Genomic DNA, 20,667 nt, shown 5'->3' on the forward strand with positions numbered 1-20,667 from the left:
AGCATAACCAAAAACTCATAATGTCCCTCATGTGTACGAAATGCAGTTTTATAAACATCCTTTTCCTTTATTCGGATTTGGAAATATCCAGCCCGGAGATCGAGTTTAGTGAAAATTGTTGCTTTTCCCAATTCATCAAAGAGCTCGTCAATAGTTGGTATTGGAAAATTATCCTTTACCGTAACCGCATTTAGAGCGCGATAATCAATACAAAAGCGATAGGTCCCATCCTTTTTCTTGACAAGCAAGACTGGTGAGGAGAAAGGGCTATGACTTATGCGAATAATGCCTTGCGAAAGCATCTCGCGTACTAATTTTTCAATTTCATTTTTTTGGAAGTGAGGGTACTGATACGGTCTGACATTCACTAGGGCAGTATTGGGAAGCAAATGGATTCGGTGGTCAAATCGTCGTTGGGGCAGTAATGTGGTGGGCAGCCGAAACAAGAACTGAAATTCCTCAACAATAGCATGAATGGCTGGGTCAACCGAAGACTCAATCTTCAATTCGGTGAGCTGGTTTGGGTCGTTTGAATCGGACACTTGATGAATTTCATATAGCCTGCCAACCTCCTGATGTTGTAAACAAGCTTGCAATTGCGAAAAAGAAACTGATTGTGGATCAATTTCAGAATCTCCCGTTTGACGTACTTCGTGTCCATTCCACATAAAATCCATGGTGAGTTTGGTATAGTCATGAGAGACTTTCCCAATAGTTGTAGCCACTGGATTCCTAAAACAATATCTGGTCCTTTAATCAGTAAAAAAAATATATCGGCAGTAAAATCGGTGCCTTGGAGATTAAATTTGACGTCGGGACATAGGGTCGAGCAAGTCATAGCATCGCCATTGCCAACGTAAACATGAAACGACGGAGCAGGTGTAGTAGACAATTTCAGGAGTTTTGCGACTGTTGGTTTTATGAAATTATGTGTGCTGCCACTGACAATAAGAACAACCACATCATGGCTTCGGCATATGCCTCAGATCTGAATTGAACGAGAATTATTATGGCCTAGCAGAGATGTCGAGCTGGAGATATCAGCAGACAAAACGACATCCTGAGAGGATTCTTCGAACTCATAAACTGGTTCAGGGGTAGGAATTTCATGCTCGTCCCCCTCTAACATCAAGAATCTGTCGTTACACTTATGATTAGATGAGTATCTTTCATCACAATTGAAGCAGAGCTCTTTTTCTCGTCGTTCACGCATCTCCATGTATGATATCCGGCGGAACGGAACTGGTTTTCCTTCAGATGGCTTTTGCGCAATCGTTCGGGTTTTAGGCACCTCGATTGCTGAAGTATTTGTAGATTGACCAATGTTTGGTGCTTTAAAAGTAGGACGGTGGGAACGATCAACACGAGTCTCGATCTCACGAGCCTTGTATTCCTTAGCAAGGTCGATAGTTTCCAATAAAGTTGTAGGCCGCACTATGCGCACCTGTCGACTCAAGTAGGGCTTTAAGCCGGAGACGAAACAGGATAACAACTGGGGTTCGCTTAGGCCATTAACTTTGTTCATCAATTTTTCAAATTCAGCAAGGTAATTGGTCAGTGATCCCGTTTGGGTCAATTTGTATAATTGACCTTGAAAGTCTTCAAAATGTGATGGTCCGAACCTCTTTTTGATTTTTTCCAAAAGATCTACCCATGTATTAAACATGTTGTTTGCACGCATCCAGCGGTACCATTCCAAAGCATCTCCTTCCAGATGGAGGGCTACGATGTGCATGCGGTTTTCAGTGGCTACATTATGAAAATCAAAATATTCTTCGATTTGAAAACACCAGCTAGTAGGATCGTTACCGGAAAAATGGGGTGGGTCTAGTTTTAACGAATGAAACAGCGGTGGGGGGTTATTGGATGTCTCGGCATGCTGGTTGGGTTTTGGTTGATGACCTTTGAGTTCATTAACGCAGGAGTTGAGGGTATGTTTGATCATCTCTTTGAGGTTTTGTTAAAGGAATTCAAACTCAGCATTTAGTTCGGCTTTGTAATCGGCGGAAATTTTGTAGGACATGATGGATGAGAGGAAAACAGGATGAAAGCACGAGTTGATACGACTCTACTTTGAAATCGAATCAAAATGGATTATCTTTGGGTGAAGACAATCAAGAACACCTAACTCTTTTCTAGCAAGAGCAAACTGAGTTGTTTATTGATTTCAAGCTTAAAGAAAACGATACAAGAGGCCTCTTTATATAAGAGGAGAAATCAATAATAAAGGTAAAGACTAATTGGAAACTAATTAGGAGACTACCTATTCTAATCCTATTCGACATAGTCTTCTTTCCATGTGGGGACCCGTTTGACCCGAGTCGAACGTCGGACTAATTCGCCCTCCGATTCTAGCTTAGCGGCTGGTTCAGTAACTCCACCAATTCCCTCGACTTCACTCTCTAAACCGAATGGTGTATCAATGATGTTCAAGAGATCCTCTCCCCACTCCTGCATTGCATAAAATCAATATTTAGGCTTGCTATTAATCACAATTTAATGTCAATCTGGTTTAGCATACAGATGACGTCTGGTGCCTATAATAACTTTTATGGAAAATATGTATCTCAACATGCCTGATTCTCATTGAATGTTCCTATTTCTTGATGTATGTGGTTGAACTCTAAATCCATAGGTGCTTCACTGGAACTGCCTTGTGGCTACAAAAAAGAAAAATGTATGATGAAAACTCTAAACACATGTTATATTGTGTGAGAATAAACACATGTTCTTGAACCAAATAGATTTTCACCAAGTAAACTTGCCTGATCAGAACTTGAGAAATACCCATTTGTAGAATTTCCATCACTGCCAAAATTGGCATTTTCTGCACCCTGGAATTGTAAAAAGATAAGAATTAATCAAGATGAATATAATTAACAATACTAATTAGAAACTGTCGTCTTGTTTAAATGTCTTAACCTGAATATGGAAAAATGCATATATATATATATACTTGTGAAAACCGAAACCCTAACCCTAGATCCACACAACTATGCTTTAGAGAGGTAAAATGGCTACTTTCATTAGCATTCTACACCAAGCTGCTGCTGCTGGATCTTTTTCTAAAGTTCAATCTTTTCTAATGAGGCCTATACATATATATCTACGAAGCACCGACTCCGGTGCTGCAAAAGGCATTTTTAAAAAATATGAGACATAGGTGCGACCGAACACGATAAATTTCTATATAATTAATTTATATATTTATATATTATATATAAAAAAAAAAAAGCATCTCTTATCCTATCTGCGGGAGTAGAATCAGTTGTTGTGCTAGAATAAGCTTTAACAGTACCATCTCTTATCCTATCTTTGGTTTTGTAACTGGTGACTGAGGAAGGTAATTTTTGTTTGGCTCCTTATTCCAGAGGGATAACCTATTGGTTTTTTTATTTTTTTTTTTAAAACTAGACACAGCATGGACACGGGGAGACAAGTTTTTTCCGGTGTTGGGAGCGAGTCCGTCGTGTCCCTTTGTCCGGAGAGTCCGACGCCGCGACTCCGACCCCAGAAGAGTCAGTGTTCATAGATATGTATGGTGTGTTTGTGAGAGACTGCCAATATGTGTGCCAATTGACAGCATTTTGGAATACTAATTTTCACTTTGAACATATTGCACTAATGCCCTTGAACATATTCTTGAATTAAATTAGGTGTTTAACCAAGATTAGGATTCCTTACATTCATTATATAGTTTAGGGGTTCCAATTTAATGTGACAATTGACTTCACAAAATAATATAAATCTGATGTATAGAGGAAAAAGAACAAAACAAAAAAAACTTACTTTTTGAGAGTGTTGGCCATTCCAAAGAGATTTGTTCGAAATAGTGCACGAGTTAGAAAAATCAACATTTAGAAATTCATTAGAATTTAATCCGGGTTGATACGTGCTCTCGATGTTCAATGCACCTTCCTGCTAGGCATATCAAAACCATCTATCAATACACAATCTAGTTATACTATACTTAACAATATGGAAAAGAGCATTTATTATAACAATAATCACTCCTTGTGTTATTGATGAAACATATCAACATATATATCCGTGTGAAAACTGAAACCTTAATCCTAGATCGACAAAACCATCTGATGAGTGCTTAAATATGGTTATTTAACCGAGCCGATTTGGGTGATTTTTTAAATTATTAGTTACCTATTACATGCCTTGGATTCATAAGTAATTGTGTTGTAACCGGGTTTTGATTACATGACCTTAATAACCATATAGTATTTGGTCATTCAACCATAGATCAAGACTTATTAAAATTCTAGGGTAGAGATTTCAAGCATTCAAAAGGCTTAGATTTAATAAGCCTAAATCTAATTTTTAGTGACCAAATTCATTTGATAATTAAAATCCATATCAACACTGCTGGTTGTAACTTCTATTTAAGACAACTGGTATTCAATATAAACTCGGTTGAAATCAAAGTCATCAGAGCTATGTTGTGATACATCAATAGCAATTAAATAGGAGAATATAAAAATTATTATTATTATCATACTATGTGAACCACAAGATAAAATACCTACTTTTGTTAGCATTCTACACCAAGCCGGAGTCATTTTTTAAAGTTCAATCCTTTTTAATGAAAATTTAGGAAGAGCCTCTGAGTCATTTTTGGAATACTAATTATCACATTGAAAATTTTGGGGTTTTCACAATGAACTGAATGCAATTAGGTATTTTGACTTACAATTTGTAAGGCTAATTAAGAATTGACTCCAATTTTTTGTTCTTAAGAATTGAAAAAAAAGGCCTGCCTGTTGAGAGCATTGGCCGTTCCAAGCAGATTTCTTGGAAATAGTGCACGAGTTAGAAAAATCAAGATTTAGGAATTCAGTAGAGTTTAGTCCGGGTTGATACGGGCTCTCCATGTTCAATGCACCTTCCTGCTAGGCATATCAAAACCATATCAATCAATACACAAATTAACAATGGATTAAAACAATCTAGTTGTACTATACTTGTGCATATAATTTCACCTGGAAAGGAGTTGTAGAGTTGGTGGAGCCAAAGACTAGAGGTTCAAGATCAGAAGTACCAAATGTGCCAGAAGACGAAGAAGATCCTCCTAGTCCGAACGAGCTACCAAATGCAGGATCGGAAGAAAAGCCTCCTTGATTAAGCACATAGTTATTAGTAAGGGCAGCATTTGCATTTTCAATTCCAGTGTTGTTAGTCCAATTCGTCGAACCATAACCAACATTAGAACCAATTCCGAGCAAGCTATTGCTATTCACCCTCATTCCAGAATAACTACTACTGGGATTGAAATTAGTCCTGGTAGTTATTCCCATAGTGTTTACACTTTCTGAATTAGCATCATTTCCAGAATGGAAATATGGAGATGGATTGCCAAAGTTTGATCCAACCTGGTCATTCTGCTGCTGATACATTGACTTTGGAGGAGCTGGGAAGCCATTCATAGCATTGTTCGGTTGCATTTTAATCCCGTATCTGTCGTAGATAATAATAAAAGTTATTGACGACAAATTTGTATTAATAAAGCATTCTTATACAGTTTATAGTGACAGATTTAATACAAGGCTGAGTTCCATTGGACTTTTTTATACTAAAGCTCTAGAATATGGTTATTAAAATCTTACGTACCATTCGATTCCATTCAGCTCTATTTCGAGCTGGATCTATAGGACGAATCTAAATTATAACCGAATCTTATAATTCATCAAAAACTTCAACAACATTACCTTCTAAATTCACTTTCCTCTAGTCAGATTGTTATTTATCAAGTTAAACTAGTTCTATTGCTTCATTATCAAGTTAACAACAAGGCCAGAAAAAACAGAGTCAGAAACTCAAATGCATCATCTATTGCAGTATTTCATTTGAAAAAAAGATGAGCTTCAAATTCAATTGCATAGTTCTTATATAAATGATCATGGCCTCCAACCTCAATAAATAAAAATAAATATAAAAATAAGGAATTCAATATATAAATTTATAAATGATTAAAGAATTCAATGTGTAGTTTCTATAAAAGTGCATAGCCTCAAGGATTCAAACATAATTATATCAATAATATATAATAGTATACAAACAGAATACGAGCTTTAAAAATATTTAAGACTCCTTGTTTTTTTAAGACCCTAAACAACAATAATTATAGTGATAAAAGTTACTATTAAGCAATGACCTTGACTGATTTGGTTGGTGAAAAAGATGTGTGTCGCCAAACATTGGTCGCTGAAAATTTGCATAACCACTTGATAAACCGGATTGTCCATGTCGGAACTGTGGTGCATAATTGCTAGCAGAAGCTTCAAGACAATGATTATTAGAGAAGCTCTTTGCAATCGTTTCTCTACGTTCTTGTTGGAATGCGCTCAATGATTTTCGAGGAAATAGGGGGTAATTTTGGTTCATTAACAAGGAATTATAGCTCGTTGCAAATGGTGACATAAATGTCTTTTCTGACACTTCATAACTCTTTGCTACCTTCTTAAGAAACTGTCTGTATTTCTGCAAAAATAATAATAATAATAATAATAATAAAATCTAATTAATTTTATTTTTTTCCTTCCTTAATTCAAGGATAATACGATATTAAGAAATTTAAATTGAGCACGTATACAAAATTTTAGAAATAACATACATTTCCTACATTTCTTTTCATAAGTTATTATATATTTTCAATAATTTATATATATGGTATATAGTACAAAAAAAAACATAAATGTAACTGATCCAGACCTGTAAGTGGCTACCAACATTTTCTATACTCAAGCCTGAAACATTCATTAACTCAACAATCTTTTTAGGAACAGCCTCTGCATGAGTGAAATAATTCAATTAATTAAAAAGAATTTGGATATACAAACAATGACGGGACAAATGCAAAGAGGAGACCAGCTAGGGGAGTTTGAGGACTCATTGATCGCCAGAAAACTCCTTAATAACAGTGTAAAAAGATTTAGTTTTTGTGTGCAAGAATACCTATAAATCACCGGAAAATACCCTAAGTAATCCAATCAATGAATTTTGAATCTGGCACTAATTTTTTTTTCCATAAAATACTTGCACTCTCTGTTATAAGAAATTCTACTATAGACTAGGACCAGCAGTGTTCGTCCATTCGGATGATGTCATATCAATCAACAGTCGGGGAATAACCTGACATCATCTAAGTGGAAGGACCATTGCTGATCCCGATCTACACTAAAACTTAAGCACCACATGGACAGATCCAAGGGGATTTTGGACATCCATTGTTGGCCAGAAAACTCCATAAAAACAATGTAAATCAATGAATTTTGATATAGAACGAAATGCTTACTTTCTAACCCGAGATAGATTACGGCTTGCAAGAAGCGAAAATGAAGTAAATCAGTCCAAGCCACCTTCTGCTTCTTGGGTACAACAACAACAGCCTCTTCTTCATCTATTACTCTTTTTCTTCCATTCTTGGGTGCAAAACCCTCTTCATTCACAGAAGATCCACAGCTCTCATCTGCAACCATGACCACTGCTTTACCTTCACAAAGGAAAAAAAAAAAAGATAATTAAGTTTCTGAATTGCTAATAAACTCAGAATCTTCGATTTATAAATTCTGAATTACATACCTTTGTTATTTGCCATAGGAATTAAGGTTTTTTTTTTAGAAAGGAGAGAGATGAGATCAGTATAAGAGCTTTTTTTGTTTGTGAATTTTGTCAAGGGGAGAGAATGGATGCTGATTTTATAAGCACAAGAGATTTGTTCAAACACCCTTAGCCTTGAGCACATGGTTCATTTGTTCTTACTGTGATTCAACTTGATGAAAACTAGTACACTGAATGTAGTGTAAGAGACATTGGTCAAAAAAGCCCCTAATACTTCAATTGTAAGTAAAAGCAGTAGGGGCATTTTTGACATTATCTCTTACTTTTGTTTTTTCCTGTTTTATATTAGTCAACTTATTAAAGAAAAAGAAAATCCGGGTTTTTAATAAAAAGTAAAAAGAAAACAAACATATTTATAAATTATTAAATTCTCAGATTTTATTTCCAGTGCATGCAGGGTAGGGAATATAATGGGAAGGTTCAAGTCTGAATGTGAACTCTGAAAAGCTGAAGATAAAAAGGTTGATATCCTCTCATAAATGCCATAACAAATTTTATGCATTTTAGGGGATAAAGCCAACAAAACCCCCAGATTCTCAATTTGACTCTGCAGAAAGCATATTTAGGCTACGGAGTTAAACCTTAAAACTAATTAAGGGTAATTGTAATTTAGTTTACATAGTGGATTTAAGGTAATATTCCGAGATTAGGTTAGTGGTTTTGTGAGGTTTTTATCTGTGGGTCTAAACAGTGGTTTTGTGGGGGATTTGAGAGTGGTTTTCTGTATTATTGATGAAATATATCAATATATTTGTGAAAACCGAACCCTAACCCAACTGTGATCAGTGCTTCTAGAGACATAAAATGGCTACTTCCATTAGCATTTACACCAACTGCTGCTGAGTCATTTTTGAAAGTTCAATCCTTTCTAATGAAGCCTAAACTCAGGTGCAGCAAACGACATTTTCAAAAAAATATGAGACATAGGTGCAGCCAAACACGTCAAATTTCTAAGTACAATCAGTTGTTGCCCTAGAATAAGCTTTAACAGTAGCATCTGTTATCCTATATGCTTTGGTTTTGTAACTGGTGGTGGAGGAAGCTAATTTCTGCTTGGCTACTTACTCGAAATGGATAAGCTATTGGTTTTTTCTTTTTTAAAACACTGGACATGACATGGACACAGCCAGACACATTTTTGCCGTGTCGGGTGCGAGTCTGGCCGTGAGTCCAACACGGCCACTCCCACCCCCAAGAAAAGTTTGCTTCATAGATATGTATGGAGTTATTACACTAATAATTCCTTGTATGAAATATATCAACATATATATACGTATTAAAACTGAAACCCTAACCCTAGATGGACATGCACAGTCCTTTCAAAATCTATAGTAGGAAAGTTAATGAAAAAACATTCTCAGAACTCTTCTTGTGAGAATAAGGGAAAGTAATTTTGTGAAAAAACAACGTCTCTTCTAACACTAGACTTCCTATCCTTCAAATTATAAATTGTATAGCCTTTAGTGTGTTATGGAAACACAAGGAAAACAAAAACATCTTCTTTACTTTCAATTTTTCTTTCCTCGGTCCTAAACTTAGACACAAAAACTACACCCAAATACCCTTATATTAGAACAATCTGGCTTCTTCTTAAAAAGGACTTGATAAGGAGCTATGTTGCATGAAAACGAAAACGAAAACTATTGGTAAGAAAATTAAAAATGGTAATGGAAACGAACACGAAATGCAAAAACGCTAGTGAATAAGAGTTTCCCTGCAATATAGTAAGGAGTTTTGTTTTGTCAAAGATTTTGTAGTCAAGCTCTTAGCCTGTTGGTTGAGAGCTTACCTATGACTGTAAGGTCATAGGTTCGAATCACACTGGAGCGTGATGGGTTAGGAGGTTTCCTTTGTTTTTAATGTAATTTTCATTTGTTTAATGTAATTGCATTGCGCCTTGACAGATAAGGAAATGCATATATTCCCCGAAAAATCATTTAACTCCATCTCCTAGAAAAATAAAAATGTAGAAAAATATATTAACAAAAATAAAATGCTTAAATATCTTAAACTAAAATACTAGATTTTACTAGTCCCGGACAACAATGTTAAAAACTTGATGTTCGGAAAACATAACATTATTTTTTGTAGAGTAAGTTTAGTCTATCGCGTCTAGCAGTACAGTTTCGAAGAACTAATTGAACCCATAGAGACTAGAATGTGAGTATACTAACTCTTAATCGGATTTCTTATTATTTAAGTAGATAATATTTGAGTTGGTAATTAGAATTGAAAACTTAAATTGTCACACCCGACCCTAGACGACCTCAATCGGCATCGGACGTGAAATAGACAGATCATAATCAATACTTCGGAGTCTCCAATTTATCCAAATATCATAATATTACAATTGATTTACCAAAGTTCTAACCATAATTCTAACAATAAGCAACCAACTTCCAAATCTCGCCTAAGCGGTCGGTAACCTTCTCTATATCCTGTACTTTCTCACCTAAAAACATGAAAACATTGAAAAACGTGAGACAAAAATCTCAGTAAGAAACTATCAGCCATAAAAACCAACTTTACGTAACATAGCTACATATATACGTTTATAAAGGGATTTAATCAAAACCTTAAAATGAATCAAAACAAATAAATGTTTTAATCAAACCAATTCATAATCAAATAAATGTTTTATCAAACCAAAACCAACTCGTATTCAATCAAACGTAATACCGTATATCAAAATCAATCATAACCGAAAACATAATCCAAACGAACTTAAAACATTGTATCCATCCTCGAGTTTCTCCCCTTAAGTATCAATCAATAACCACATATATAGTCGAGACGTCTCTTAACAATGTCTATCACATATGGTCTTACCCAACACTTCGCTGCCATACTTAGTAATTCCATCACCAATAAATCCATAATAAAACTTCAAATATCATATATTCAATTTTATATGATATGATACACTTTATATTCATATCTTCCTATCACTAAACCAAATCTCACTTTAATAGATTTAAATCACAATTGATTTCATCAATTGCATATATATCAAATATATTTCACCTATCTCCAAGTTCTATAGACTTCAAAAATAATTATGTTTGAACCACTAATATGTATGATATTATATTTTTCTTAAACTTCAAATAATTCGAATAATGATTTGCCTCATCATATAATCTTACTTCATCATAATAATAATACTTATATCTATAAATTTTCACTCCAATCATGATGAATATGAACTCCAAATCATCATCACCAATCACATATAAACCTTATATCGATAACATATTTCCTCTATGAATATCACCTTAACTTATTTATTTTCATAAAACCTCTATAATCAAATCCTTACAATAAGAAAAATCAATATAGATCATTCTTATACCCATCATCCTACATCCCATTAATAACTCCAAATAATATCTTTACACCCACGTAATACCTTATATCAAAATCAATCATAACCGAAAACATAATCCAAATGAACTTAAAACATTGTATCCATCCTCGAGTTTCTCCCTTTAAGTATCAATCAATAACCACATATATAGTCGAGACGTCTCTTAACAATGTCTATCCCATATGGTCTTACCCAACACTTCGCTGCCATACCCAATAGGTCTTCAAACTGTGTACACAGGCCATGTCCCTCACTGAACATGGTCTTCAAATATAAAACCACCGATCCGGATAACTCTCGATGGATATAAAATCATAAAATCATAACGTACTCAAATTTTCTTTCACAATCAAATTCCAAATTATTTCATAATCATAAATCATTTGGCTTCAATTAGCCCTTTTGTATCATAAAAATCCAATCATATTTGGACTTCAATCCAAAATAATAACAACAATAACCGCAACAGATTTCTCAATCCAAAAACAATTAGTAAGAAATCATCAAATTCATTTTGTTCAATATAGAAACATATATGTATATATGTAAATCAACCAAATTAAGCCTTAAATTAACATAATCAAGTAAAATCTGAAAATCACATAGAAGCATGGTAAATAGCTTCATTTGAACTATAATTTCACAATAAAATGCAAAATCGTGAAAAATCCCAATTTTACAAAATTCTTGCATAACCCTAAAATATCAATTTCTGAAAAATCTTTGATATATATTTATCTATATACATAAAACTCAAAATATAGTTGATAGTTACTTACCTTGGTCACTAATTGAACAAAATACACCCGATCGATTCGCCGCTAAATTCTGTCTAAGACATTTCCCTCCAAACACTTCCGAAACTTAAAAACTCTTCGGTTAGGACTTAGATCTATGCATAAGGATGCTATGTTTCCAATTTCGAGTGATTCAAACGGTCGAATCTCCGTAAATCAAAGAAACGGTGAAGAATCGTTTCAGAAAAAATTGATGAATTTTAAAAAGGAATAGAAAAAGAAAAAAGAAAAGATTTAGATATATCAGATGATGATCATCCAATTTCTCCCATATTTTTAGGGAGCAAAATCGCGTGGCGGATCGCTTAGCAGCTGCTGGGCATGGAAGAATGTTAGGTGTTTCTACCCTATCTGTTCCTCCTTCTTTTCTTTTGCCTTCTCTCCTAGAGGATAGGATTTGAGTCAGCCTTCCTAGACTGATCCCGGTGTAGGTTTTTTGTTGGTTTTGTTTTTTTCCTTTCCTTTCTTACCAAAAAAAAAAAGATGATGATCATCCGATATTCTCTGGAATGATTGAGAAAATTTTGGCAAATATCACATTTGATCCTCCATCTTTCTATAATTTTTTAAAAATTATCCTAAACTTTTAATTTACACCTAAACCCATCGAATTAACTCCAAACTTTTTCCATAGCACCAAATTAACTTCATACACCCAATAATTATAATATATACTAATATGAAAATATAAATTCTCGAAATTTAGACACAGACGTGACATAAATTGCTTGAAAGTATTTAAAAAGCAAGAAATAAGAGAAAGCGTTGATTGAATAAAAGAAGACTTTGATTGAAATAACTTAAAAACTATAAAGCATTTAGGTGTCATTTGGCTCGCGGAATGGAATGGAATAGAATGGTTATTCCAAAAAAAAATAGAATCGCAAAGAATAGAAATTCATTAAAAATAATTATTCTTATGTTTGGTTGCTGGAATAAGATAGAATGGAATACATAATTTTTTTATTCAAAATACAATATTACCCTCAAATGTAATTTCTTATTTCTTTTAAAATTTTAATTATTACTATAAATTATCCAAATATTTAATATATATTATTTTAAAAATATATAAAGAAAACAGATAAATGGGAAACATGAAAGACGGTAAAAAACACGAAAAATAGAAAAAAAAACATTAAAAACCATAAAACAATAGAAACATGAAAAATTGAAAAATTGTAAAAACACGAAAAAAGAGTGGTGGAAAACAGTAAAAATGCAAAATGTTAAAACGCAAAAAAAAAAAAAAAATTAAAAACGCAAAAACAAAAGAAAAAAATGAAATAAAAGTGGAAAATGGTGAAAACGCAAAAAAAAACATATAAACGAGTTAACACAAAAAAAAACACGCAAAACATGAAAAAACACAAAAAAAATGTGCGAACGGTAAAACGCAAAAAAAAAATGTAGAGACGTAGAAAGCTGTGAAAACTCAAAAATATCAAAAAAATGTAGAAAAACCTATGAAAACAAGAAAATATAAAAACACAAAAAAAACGTAAAAAATATGTGGAAAACAGAAAAACGTGAAAATTTGTTAAAAACACGAAAAATGAAAACACAAAAAATGCAACATGCAAAAATCACGAAAAGTAAAAAAAATGTTAAAAACATGAAACCATGAAAAAAGTGGAAAAACACAAAAATATGCAAAAAAAAAGCGAAAAACGTGAAAACCCCGTTAAAAGTAAAAAAAAATAGGAAAAACATTTTTAATGTAAAAGTACAAAAATGTGAAAATTGCGTTTATAACATTTATTCATTTCGTGTTTTTAACATTTTTTTACGTTTTTTCATGTTTTGCAAGTTTTCTTGTTTTTCTCGTTTGTTCATATTTTCGTATTTTTCGCGTTTTTGTGTTTTTTCGTGTGTTGTTTTTTTTCATTTTCATGTTTTTCGTGTTTGTTCGCGTTTTCATGTTTTTTGCGTTTTTTTCATATTCTTGTGTTTTGTAACGTTTTCACGTTTTTTGTGTTTCATATTTTTCGCATTTTTACATTTTTTAACGTTTTTCCCATTTTTCCATTTTTCACGTTTTTTATGATATAAATTATGTATTTGCCAAATTTATAGGGCTTGAGAAATTGGCTAGAGAGAAAATTGAGAATTTAATAGAGGATAATTTTATAAATTACAAAAATACAATATCATGAATAGTTATTCGTTGGATAAATTGAAAAATAACTATTCCATGAAAATAAGGAATAGAGATTTCATGGAATAGCTATTCCATCAAAAAAAATTGAACCAAATGTGAAAATAGCTATTCTTTAGAAGTATCTATTCTATTCCCCCTCTATTCCGCAAACCAAACAAGCCCTTAAAGTTATTTACAGAGAACAAGAGTAACTCCTATTTAGAATAAACAAAACAAGAGTAACTCCAATATGGATCTTTCTAAACATGTTCAAGAGCCCGCTGACTCGTCCAATCCGTTCAAGACCGCCATGTATAGGTTGGACTGGGACATATATATTTTATGTTTAACCCGGCCCGATCCAAATCTGTTCAAACCCGCATGGGTTGAACTTAGGATTTGCCTCAAAATCTCAAATCCGACCCAATCCAATCCGCCTTTATATTATATTATTTATTATTATTTTGTTGAAGAATTATATTAGGTTAATATTTTATATATTAAGGTTTTTTAACTCAATAAATATAGTGCCTATAATAGTAATACGCTATATGCATATACATGCATATTCTTTTAATTCACGTATTTTAGTGATAAGTTCATGAAATACCAACAAGTAATATCTTATCCATACTTAATTAACTTCTTCTTTTTTATTCATATTGGAATTAACTAATTATCTGATTGTTAAAACTAATCCTAATTTAATTTTTTAATATAAAATATATTAGCTGGGCAGATCGGATTGGACTTGGAAATTAGTTCTCTTAATTAGGCCCACCCGGCCTGAGCCCGATACAAATATAGTATGGCTGGGCTGATTTTGGCAAACTAATTACATGCCAAACCCGGTTGGACCCGATCCCAATCCAGTCCGATCCAACTCATGAAAATGTTTAGATCTGTCTTCCAAACTTTGTTGACTTTTATCTTCAAGGTGCAGCTCGCCGAGCAATGCAAGTAGCTCACCAAGCTAATTTCTTCAATTGGCTTGATTTGCCTAAAAAAAACCTGAAATTACTTAAAACTTCTACTAATAGGAGATTGGAGTAAATTTTAATTAAATTTAGGATAAAAAAAACTCAAATACTAATAAAATATCACAAAATAAATACTAAAAACACTATATAAAATATGGTGTCTTCTATGCTTACTTTGTTTTTAACAAAGTAAGCCTTACTTTGTTTTTTCTACCATTGGATGAGCTTACTTTGTCAAAGTTCATCACCATCCAATAGTGGAAAAAACAAATGATGCGAGTAAAAAGAGCAAATTTATGAAGACGGTCATTCATGGAAAAGAGCTTCAAAGTCCTAGTTTTCAACTAGAAATGGAAGAAACGGCCAGAAATTACAGTTCAAGCAGGAATCTTCACGAACAGCCTCTCAATAGAACAGAACAACTTAAACAACAGCATTAACGGGTCATTTGGAAGGAAATCGGATAAATGCGCGGGTCGAGCAAGTTACAGGAGAGAGAAAGACACTACAAAAAATAGACCTTTAGCGACGCAATTTTTCACTGTAGCGACGGTTTTAACCATCTCTATAATTATTAGCGGCGGTTTTTCAAACCGTCGCAAAACTGCCTGCAATACAGGCGTTGCAAATGTTGCAGCGGTTTTGTATGAGCGTCGGGGTAAGGTTTTTGTAGCAACGGTGACATGTACCAACGGAATTTTCCGTCGCTAAATGTAGAAAAGGAATCACAAATATGAGCACCTTTAGCAACGTTTTTTCTACTGTAGAGGCGGTTAAAACCGCCTCTAGTGTTTGTTTTTTTCCAGATTTTGTTTATAATATTTGAAACTAATAATAAATACAATTGCTTAATATTATAAACATTATTTACAATTAGAAGTTAATCAATAGAAGTTAATCAAAGAATAACTAATAAAAATACAATTACTTAATATTATAAACAAATAATTGAAAATTTCAAATATTTCTTCATAAAATAAGTTGATTTTCTTACAAACATGTCCAAAACAAAAGATACAATATTAACATTAACATAATCCAATAATCCAAGGAACTCTAAAAAGTTAAAATCTTGTCCTAAATTTAAAAGTTCAATCTTGCCCTAAACTTGCCAACACCGTCCAGATGCTTATTCTCCAAGCAGTTGACATGAGCTTTTCCATGAATATAGATCAAAACTGCAAACGGTGAAGCATCAACTTTAACTAATGCACCTGCAAACATCATTTACTTTATTCTCAGTAAACAGTGAATGAATCCAGAAAAAGTTGAACACAAATTATAACAGAACAAAATTATAGCAAAACTGCAATCACACAACAAAATTCATAAACAGACTGTGCTTGAGAATTAATTCTCTTATCTTGGCTCAATCAGGTTCAAGTCTAATGTCAATATCGTGCAGGCTGAAGTGGGATTAGGCAAATATATGATACCATATTAAATTTGGATCTAAAACCACTTTTAAGAAAAGAATTCCACACTTATAACACATTGTAGATGTTAGGATAATTACCTTAAAGTAGGAGTGGAATCAATCATGTACTTTCCCTTAACAGCATATTCCAAATCTAATTCATAAATTTGTTTAGGATCAATAGGAACTTCGAGCCTCCACTTTCTGAAAGCAGCCACAATTCCTTAACACTGTTAGTCAAAAGGGATTGATGAGAAAGTACAATTTTAGGAGTTCTTCTAGCCTTTGACGTGTTCATCTTCTTATGTTTACTTGGGTCCTGATATAACAGACAAGGAAATCCATAACATGGAGCTGTTAAAATGAAAGGCTTTGGATACTAGAAATCAGCCCATTTCCATCAGGCTAATTCTGTATGCAGGGTAAGGATCCTAGAATCCATACCTCAAACATGATTCTTGTCTTTCTTCGTTTTGTGATTGTCCTTCCGTCATTAGTTTCAACTTCATATTCACGGTGAGTTACCTGGCATAGGGAGTTCAGAGTAAGATATGACTAGAAATAGCAAATAGTTTGCATTAAATATGAAGAAAATGTAATTAGACAATGTAATTACCTTCTTGTGATGCTTAGAAATACTCATCACACTTCCTGTGTTAGCAGTGTCTACTCGCTTCAGTATTTTTGACACTGGTGTTTGTGTTTGCCTTGGGAAAGGTAAATCCTATAAAAAGAAACAAAACGGTACAATTGGTAAACTGTGCAAGGGTTCCAATTATTACGGATTGAGGCAAAATTGACTTATTTATTATGCAACCTTTTCTCTGCTCTCCATTCTTACAATAAGATTGAGAGAGGATCTTGCACAAAAACTAACCCAACTATTTTTCTGGTCAATAAACAGAGGCATATGTTATTAAGCAAAAAATTTGAAAAGCAATAAAATCCTTACCCTGAACATAAATTCTAGTCAGTTCCATGTTGTGCTGAGGGAAGTCGTATCAACAACATTTTCAAACATTGCTGTGTAGAGAAATTGATGTCTTTTGACCACCAAATACTTCTCCACCAAAAACGTAAATAATTGTATCACATGAGTATCCATATACCAACCTGCAAAATATCACATGAAGTATCAAATCTCAGTTTATTATTTTTTTAAAGGTATCACTAGTTTGAAATTTCTAAAGCTAAACTAGTTCCCTAAAGTTTTTGAAGAACAACAGGGAGAGCATTCAATCTTATGATATTTGCCTTGTTTAAAGGAAAAGTAAAGCTAAATAACTAATTTTGGGCCATTGTAAGAGAGCAAGTTGGTAACTAAAACCTCCCCCCCTTCAACCTCAAGTAAATCAACACCATTAACCTAATAACCATAAAGAAACTCATTCTAAAGTATTATAGACAAATATCCTACAATTTACAAGAATAAGAGTAGCTCACATACAAAAGAAAATGCAAATGTGAATATATAGATAATGAACAGAAGCAGACATTACAAAATCAATTGAGATATTTGCTTACTTCAATTAAGTGTGTGAAACCTGAATCTTAATTGGTGTTCTGGTCTTCCTTTCCTTAGACAGGTCATCACACTGCATATCAAGAAAATTACTCCATGTAAGAATGCTATCAAAAATTTCAAAGCATGCCTTTTCATATAATGCTTACAACAGATAAGTAAACAACATAAGATATCATAGTTGTAGTGCTCAAAATGATCATTAACTAAACAATATACTCAAATTTGAAACCCAAAAAATAATTAAAAAATCGCAACTTGTATCGGCGAGATGATACTGAATAATAAAAGAGAAAATTATCCAGCAAGGACGAACCTGAAGCTTGGTGATTCTCTTAGATTTGTGAGGAAAGTGAGGAGGCAGAGGATTCCATTGCCTACGAAGGGAGGGAGAAGACCTGCCGTCTGGAAGAGGCGTGAACAACATCAAATCTAGGGTTAAGAAGAACCCTGTTTGCTTGAGAAAAGGGAAAGACGGGGATGAAGAGAGACTGAAGGCGGCAGCGGTCTGCATCTTCAAAATCCAAACACAGATATTACTTTGCTGTTTGAGAGAGAGAGAGATTGGAGTTGAAGGTAGCAGCGGTCTGCATCTTCAAGATCCAAACACAAATTGAAGTTCTAAAGCCTACATGAAGATAATTCAAAGACCATATCGCATCAACATCGCGGCCATTTTCACATTTTTTCTTCACTCTCCATGAACGGCAAGGCAGAGAGCGGCCAAAGTTGAGAGAACGGTAAGATAGAGAGACGTCTGAGTTGAAAAATGAGAAGGACGAAGGAGAGTTGAGAGAAGAGGGTCGAATTGAATCCGGGAGAACAATCTGGTACGGGTTAGGGTTAGGTTAGGGTTAGGCTTGGTGGATGGACTTTAAGTGGGCTAGTTTGGCAGCCCAACTTGAAAATAATATTGATAAAAAAGTCCAATAGCTATTTGTAGGTGCATTTAAATAAAGTGTCTCTAAAATAGTGTTGGTAAACACCTCTTTTTTTTTTTGTAGTGAGAGATGAAAAAACGTGGAAAGCAAGACAGCTTCCCATCTTGTGCCAAGTGTAGGAAGATTGTTTACTTATCCGTACTTTTATCTTTTTGTGACTTTTTGCCCTTGTAATTAGGGTTGATGTAAGGGGAGTATAAATAGGAGGAATGTTTTTATGATAGGTACCTCGGTATTGCCGCCACCATTAACTTAGATATTTTCTGTTTTTATTTTCCATTTGAAGAATGTTTTTGGGAAGAACAAGTTGTTCACTCATGACAATGAGTGAGTAGTTCTTCTGCAGGCCTAGCCATCCATTTAGACGGCGACTGTAGTATCTCTTATCAATGAATGAAGTATTTTTATCCATGATTGAGTGTTATTAGTCTGCCGAGGATTGAGTGTTATTCGTTAGGCGTATGGCTAGATCTGTGCTTGTTTATCTTGAATTCATTCGTCTTACTTTTATCTTACTTTACGTTTAAGTCTTTTATGTTAATATTTTACACACCAACCAACCAATTTAAGGATCTAACACTTAAGGTAACCTATTCTTCTCACTAGAGAACAATCCCTGTGGAATACGACACTTGGTCTTACCAAATACCACATTCGACCTAGTACACTTGCTAGCGACCGTATTTAACACATCAAGTTTTTGGCGCCGTTGCCGGGGATTGTTTAAACTTAAGTTTTGAAGAATACGTATGCTTATTTCGTTACCTATTAACCATCTGTTTGTCTAGTCTTTGGTTTTTCGGTTTCTAGTTTTGTATGCGAAGAGCAGTTGTTCCTATTCTTCCGATAGACGTGGAAATAGAAAGAATGTACAGAAGAAGGAGAAGAATACTCAGGCAAGCTAGACGCATTAGAATGGATCGCGAGGTCGAAATGCCAAACAACGAAAGACAGAATGAGAACCATGAGGAGGGTCATGGTGAAAATGAAAACAATAATAATGATAACCAGAGACTGCTGATGAAGGATTACTCCAGGCCATCTACGAAAGGTCATTCGTCGTGCATCGTCTTACCAGAGGAAGGCAATCGAATGTTCGAAGTGAAGGCATCAATGGTTCAAATGCTACAAACAGTTGTGCAGTTCGGAGGGTATCCAAATAAAGATCCAAATGCGCACATCCAAGACTTTGTATGTGCAACACATTCTGTACCCACAGAAATGATAGTGATGAGGTTATCCGACTCAAACTGTTTCCCTTTTCCTTGAAGGATAAGGCGAGGAATTGGTTGAAGAATTTACAACCCGGATCTATCACGAACTGGGAGGAGATGGCTACCATGTTTTTAATGAAATATTTTCCGCCCAAACAAGCAATCAAGTTGAGGAATGAAGTTTCTCATTTTTTTCAAGAGGAGGATGAGTCCCTATCTGAAGTATGGGAAAGATACAAAGAACTGTTGAGAAGAGTACCAAATCATTGGATACCTATGTGGATGCAAGTGCAAAACTTCTATAATGGAGTAACCAACGCATACAAAATACAAATTGAATCAGTGGCCAATGGGAACCCCGAGGAACTGGAACCTCAAGCATTGTATGAGTTAATAGAGAGAGTGGTCAATACCAGTTACAACTGGCACTCAGTGAGAGATGATGGAAAGAGAGTCACGAACACCGCAAACAGTGAGGCAATTAGCAAATTATCTTCGCAGATGGAACAACTGGTCAAAACAATGGGGAAGATGAACGTCTCAGCAGTCAATACGCAACCCTCTGCTCCGATGGAGATACTATCACCTGATGGTTGTGATTTCTACAGTGGACCTCATCGACCAATAGATTGTCCAGGAACCAAACCAGGAGCATCAATG

General features: G+C 34.2%; 2 protein-coding genes and 1 non-coding gene across 5 annotated transcripts; all 3 read right to left on the reverse strand.

Annotated features, from left to right (window-relative positions):
* Positions 1–2,144: 2,144 nt before the first annotated feature.
* Positions 2,145–7,675, reverse strand: LOC136216258 (putative two-component response regulator ARR21). 3 transcript variants are annotated; one of them, XM_066002985.1, is made up of 10 exons: positions 7,591–7,675; positions 7,304–7,501; positions 6,721–6,797; positions 6,164–6,489; positions 4,992–5,466; positions 4,770–4,898; positions 3,790–3,918; positions 2,766–2,834; positions 2,577–2,660; positions 2,145–2,451 (listed from the first exon to the last, which is right to left on the reverse strand). In XM_066002985.1, exons 1-10 carry the CDS (start codon positions 7,604–7,606, stop codon positions 2,275–2,277), a joined length of 1,680 nt encoding a protein of 559 aa, XP_065859057.1. In that variant the 5' UTR covers positions 7,607–7,675; the 3' UTR covers positions 2,145–2,274. The 3 variants fall into 3 exon arrangements, with proteins under 3 accessions (XP_065859057.1, XP_065859051.1, XP_065859093.1); XM_066002979.1 differs by having other exon boundaries at positions 4,770–4,901; XM_066003021.1 differs by lacking the exon at positions 7,591–7,675 and having other exon boundaries at positions 4,770–4,901; positions 6,164–6,481; positions 7,304–7,429.
* Positions 7,676–15,830: 8,155 nt separating this feature from the next.
* On the reverse strand, positions 15,831–18,674 carry LOC136221973 (synaptonemal complex protein 1-like). The gene is made up of 7 exons (XM_066009451.1): positions 18,169–18,674; positions 17,855–17,925; positions 17,283–17,443; positions 16,947–17,054; positions 16,775–16,855; positions 16,430–16,649; positions 15,831–16,127 (listed from the first exon to the last, which is right to left on the reverse strand). Exons 3-6 carry the CDS (start codon positions 17,289–17,291, stop codon positions 16,485–16,487), a joined length of 363 nt encoding a protein of 120 aa, XP_065865523.1. The 5' UTR covers positions 17,292–17,443; positions 17,855–17,925; positions 18,169–18,674; the 3' UTR covers positions 15,831–16,127; positions 16,430–16,484.
* Positions 18,675–20,172: 1,498 nt separating this feature from the next.
* LOC136216243 (small nucleolar RNA R71) lies at positions 20,173–20,279 on the reverse strand. Its single transcript, XR_010683238.1, has one exon. It is a non-coding gene; the product is annotated as a small nucleolar RNA R71 (small nucleolar RNA).
* Between the last annotated feature and the right edge of the window lie 388 nt (positions 20,280–20,667).

This window comes from Euphorbia lathyris, chromosome 1 (genome assembly GCF_963576675.1).
Source record: "Euphorbia lathyris chromosome 1, ddEupLath1.1, whole genome shotgun sequence".
Classification (NCBI taxonomy): domain Eukaryota; kingdom Viridiplantae; phylum Streptophyta; class Magnoliopsida; order Malpighiales; family Euphorbiaceae; genus Euphorbia; species Euphorbia lathyris.

Bases quoted from the DNA above. Each gene is read 5' to 3' on its own strand.
- LOC136221973 (XM_066009451.1), bottom strand. The intron at 16,856-16,946 runs GTAATTACATTG...TCCCTATGCCAG, and splicing joins TTTCTAAGCATCACAAGAAG to GTAACTCACCGTGAATATGA. The intron at 16,650-16,774 runs GTATGGATTCTA...CTGTTATATCAG, and splicing joins AGACAAGAATCATGTTTGAG to GACCCAAGTAAACATAAGAA.
- LOC136216258 (XM_066002979.1), bottom strand. The intron at 3,919-4,769 runs GCAGGCCTTTTT...TATGCCTAGCAG, and splicing joins ACGGCCAATGCTCTCAACAG to GAAGGTGCATTGAACATCGA. The intron at 2,661-2,765 runs GCAAGTTTACTT...TCTTTTTTGTAG, and splicing joins ATTTCTCAAGTTCTGATCAG to CCACAAGGCAGTTCCAGTGA.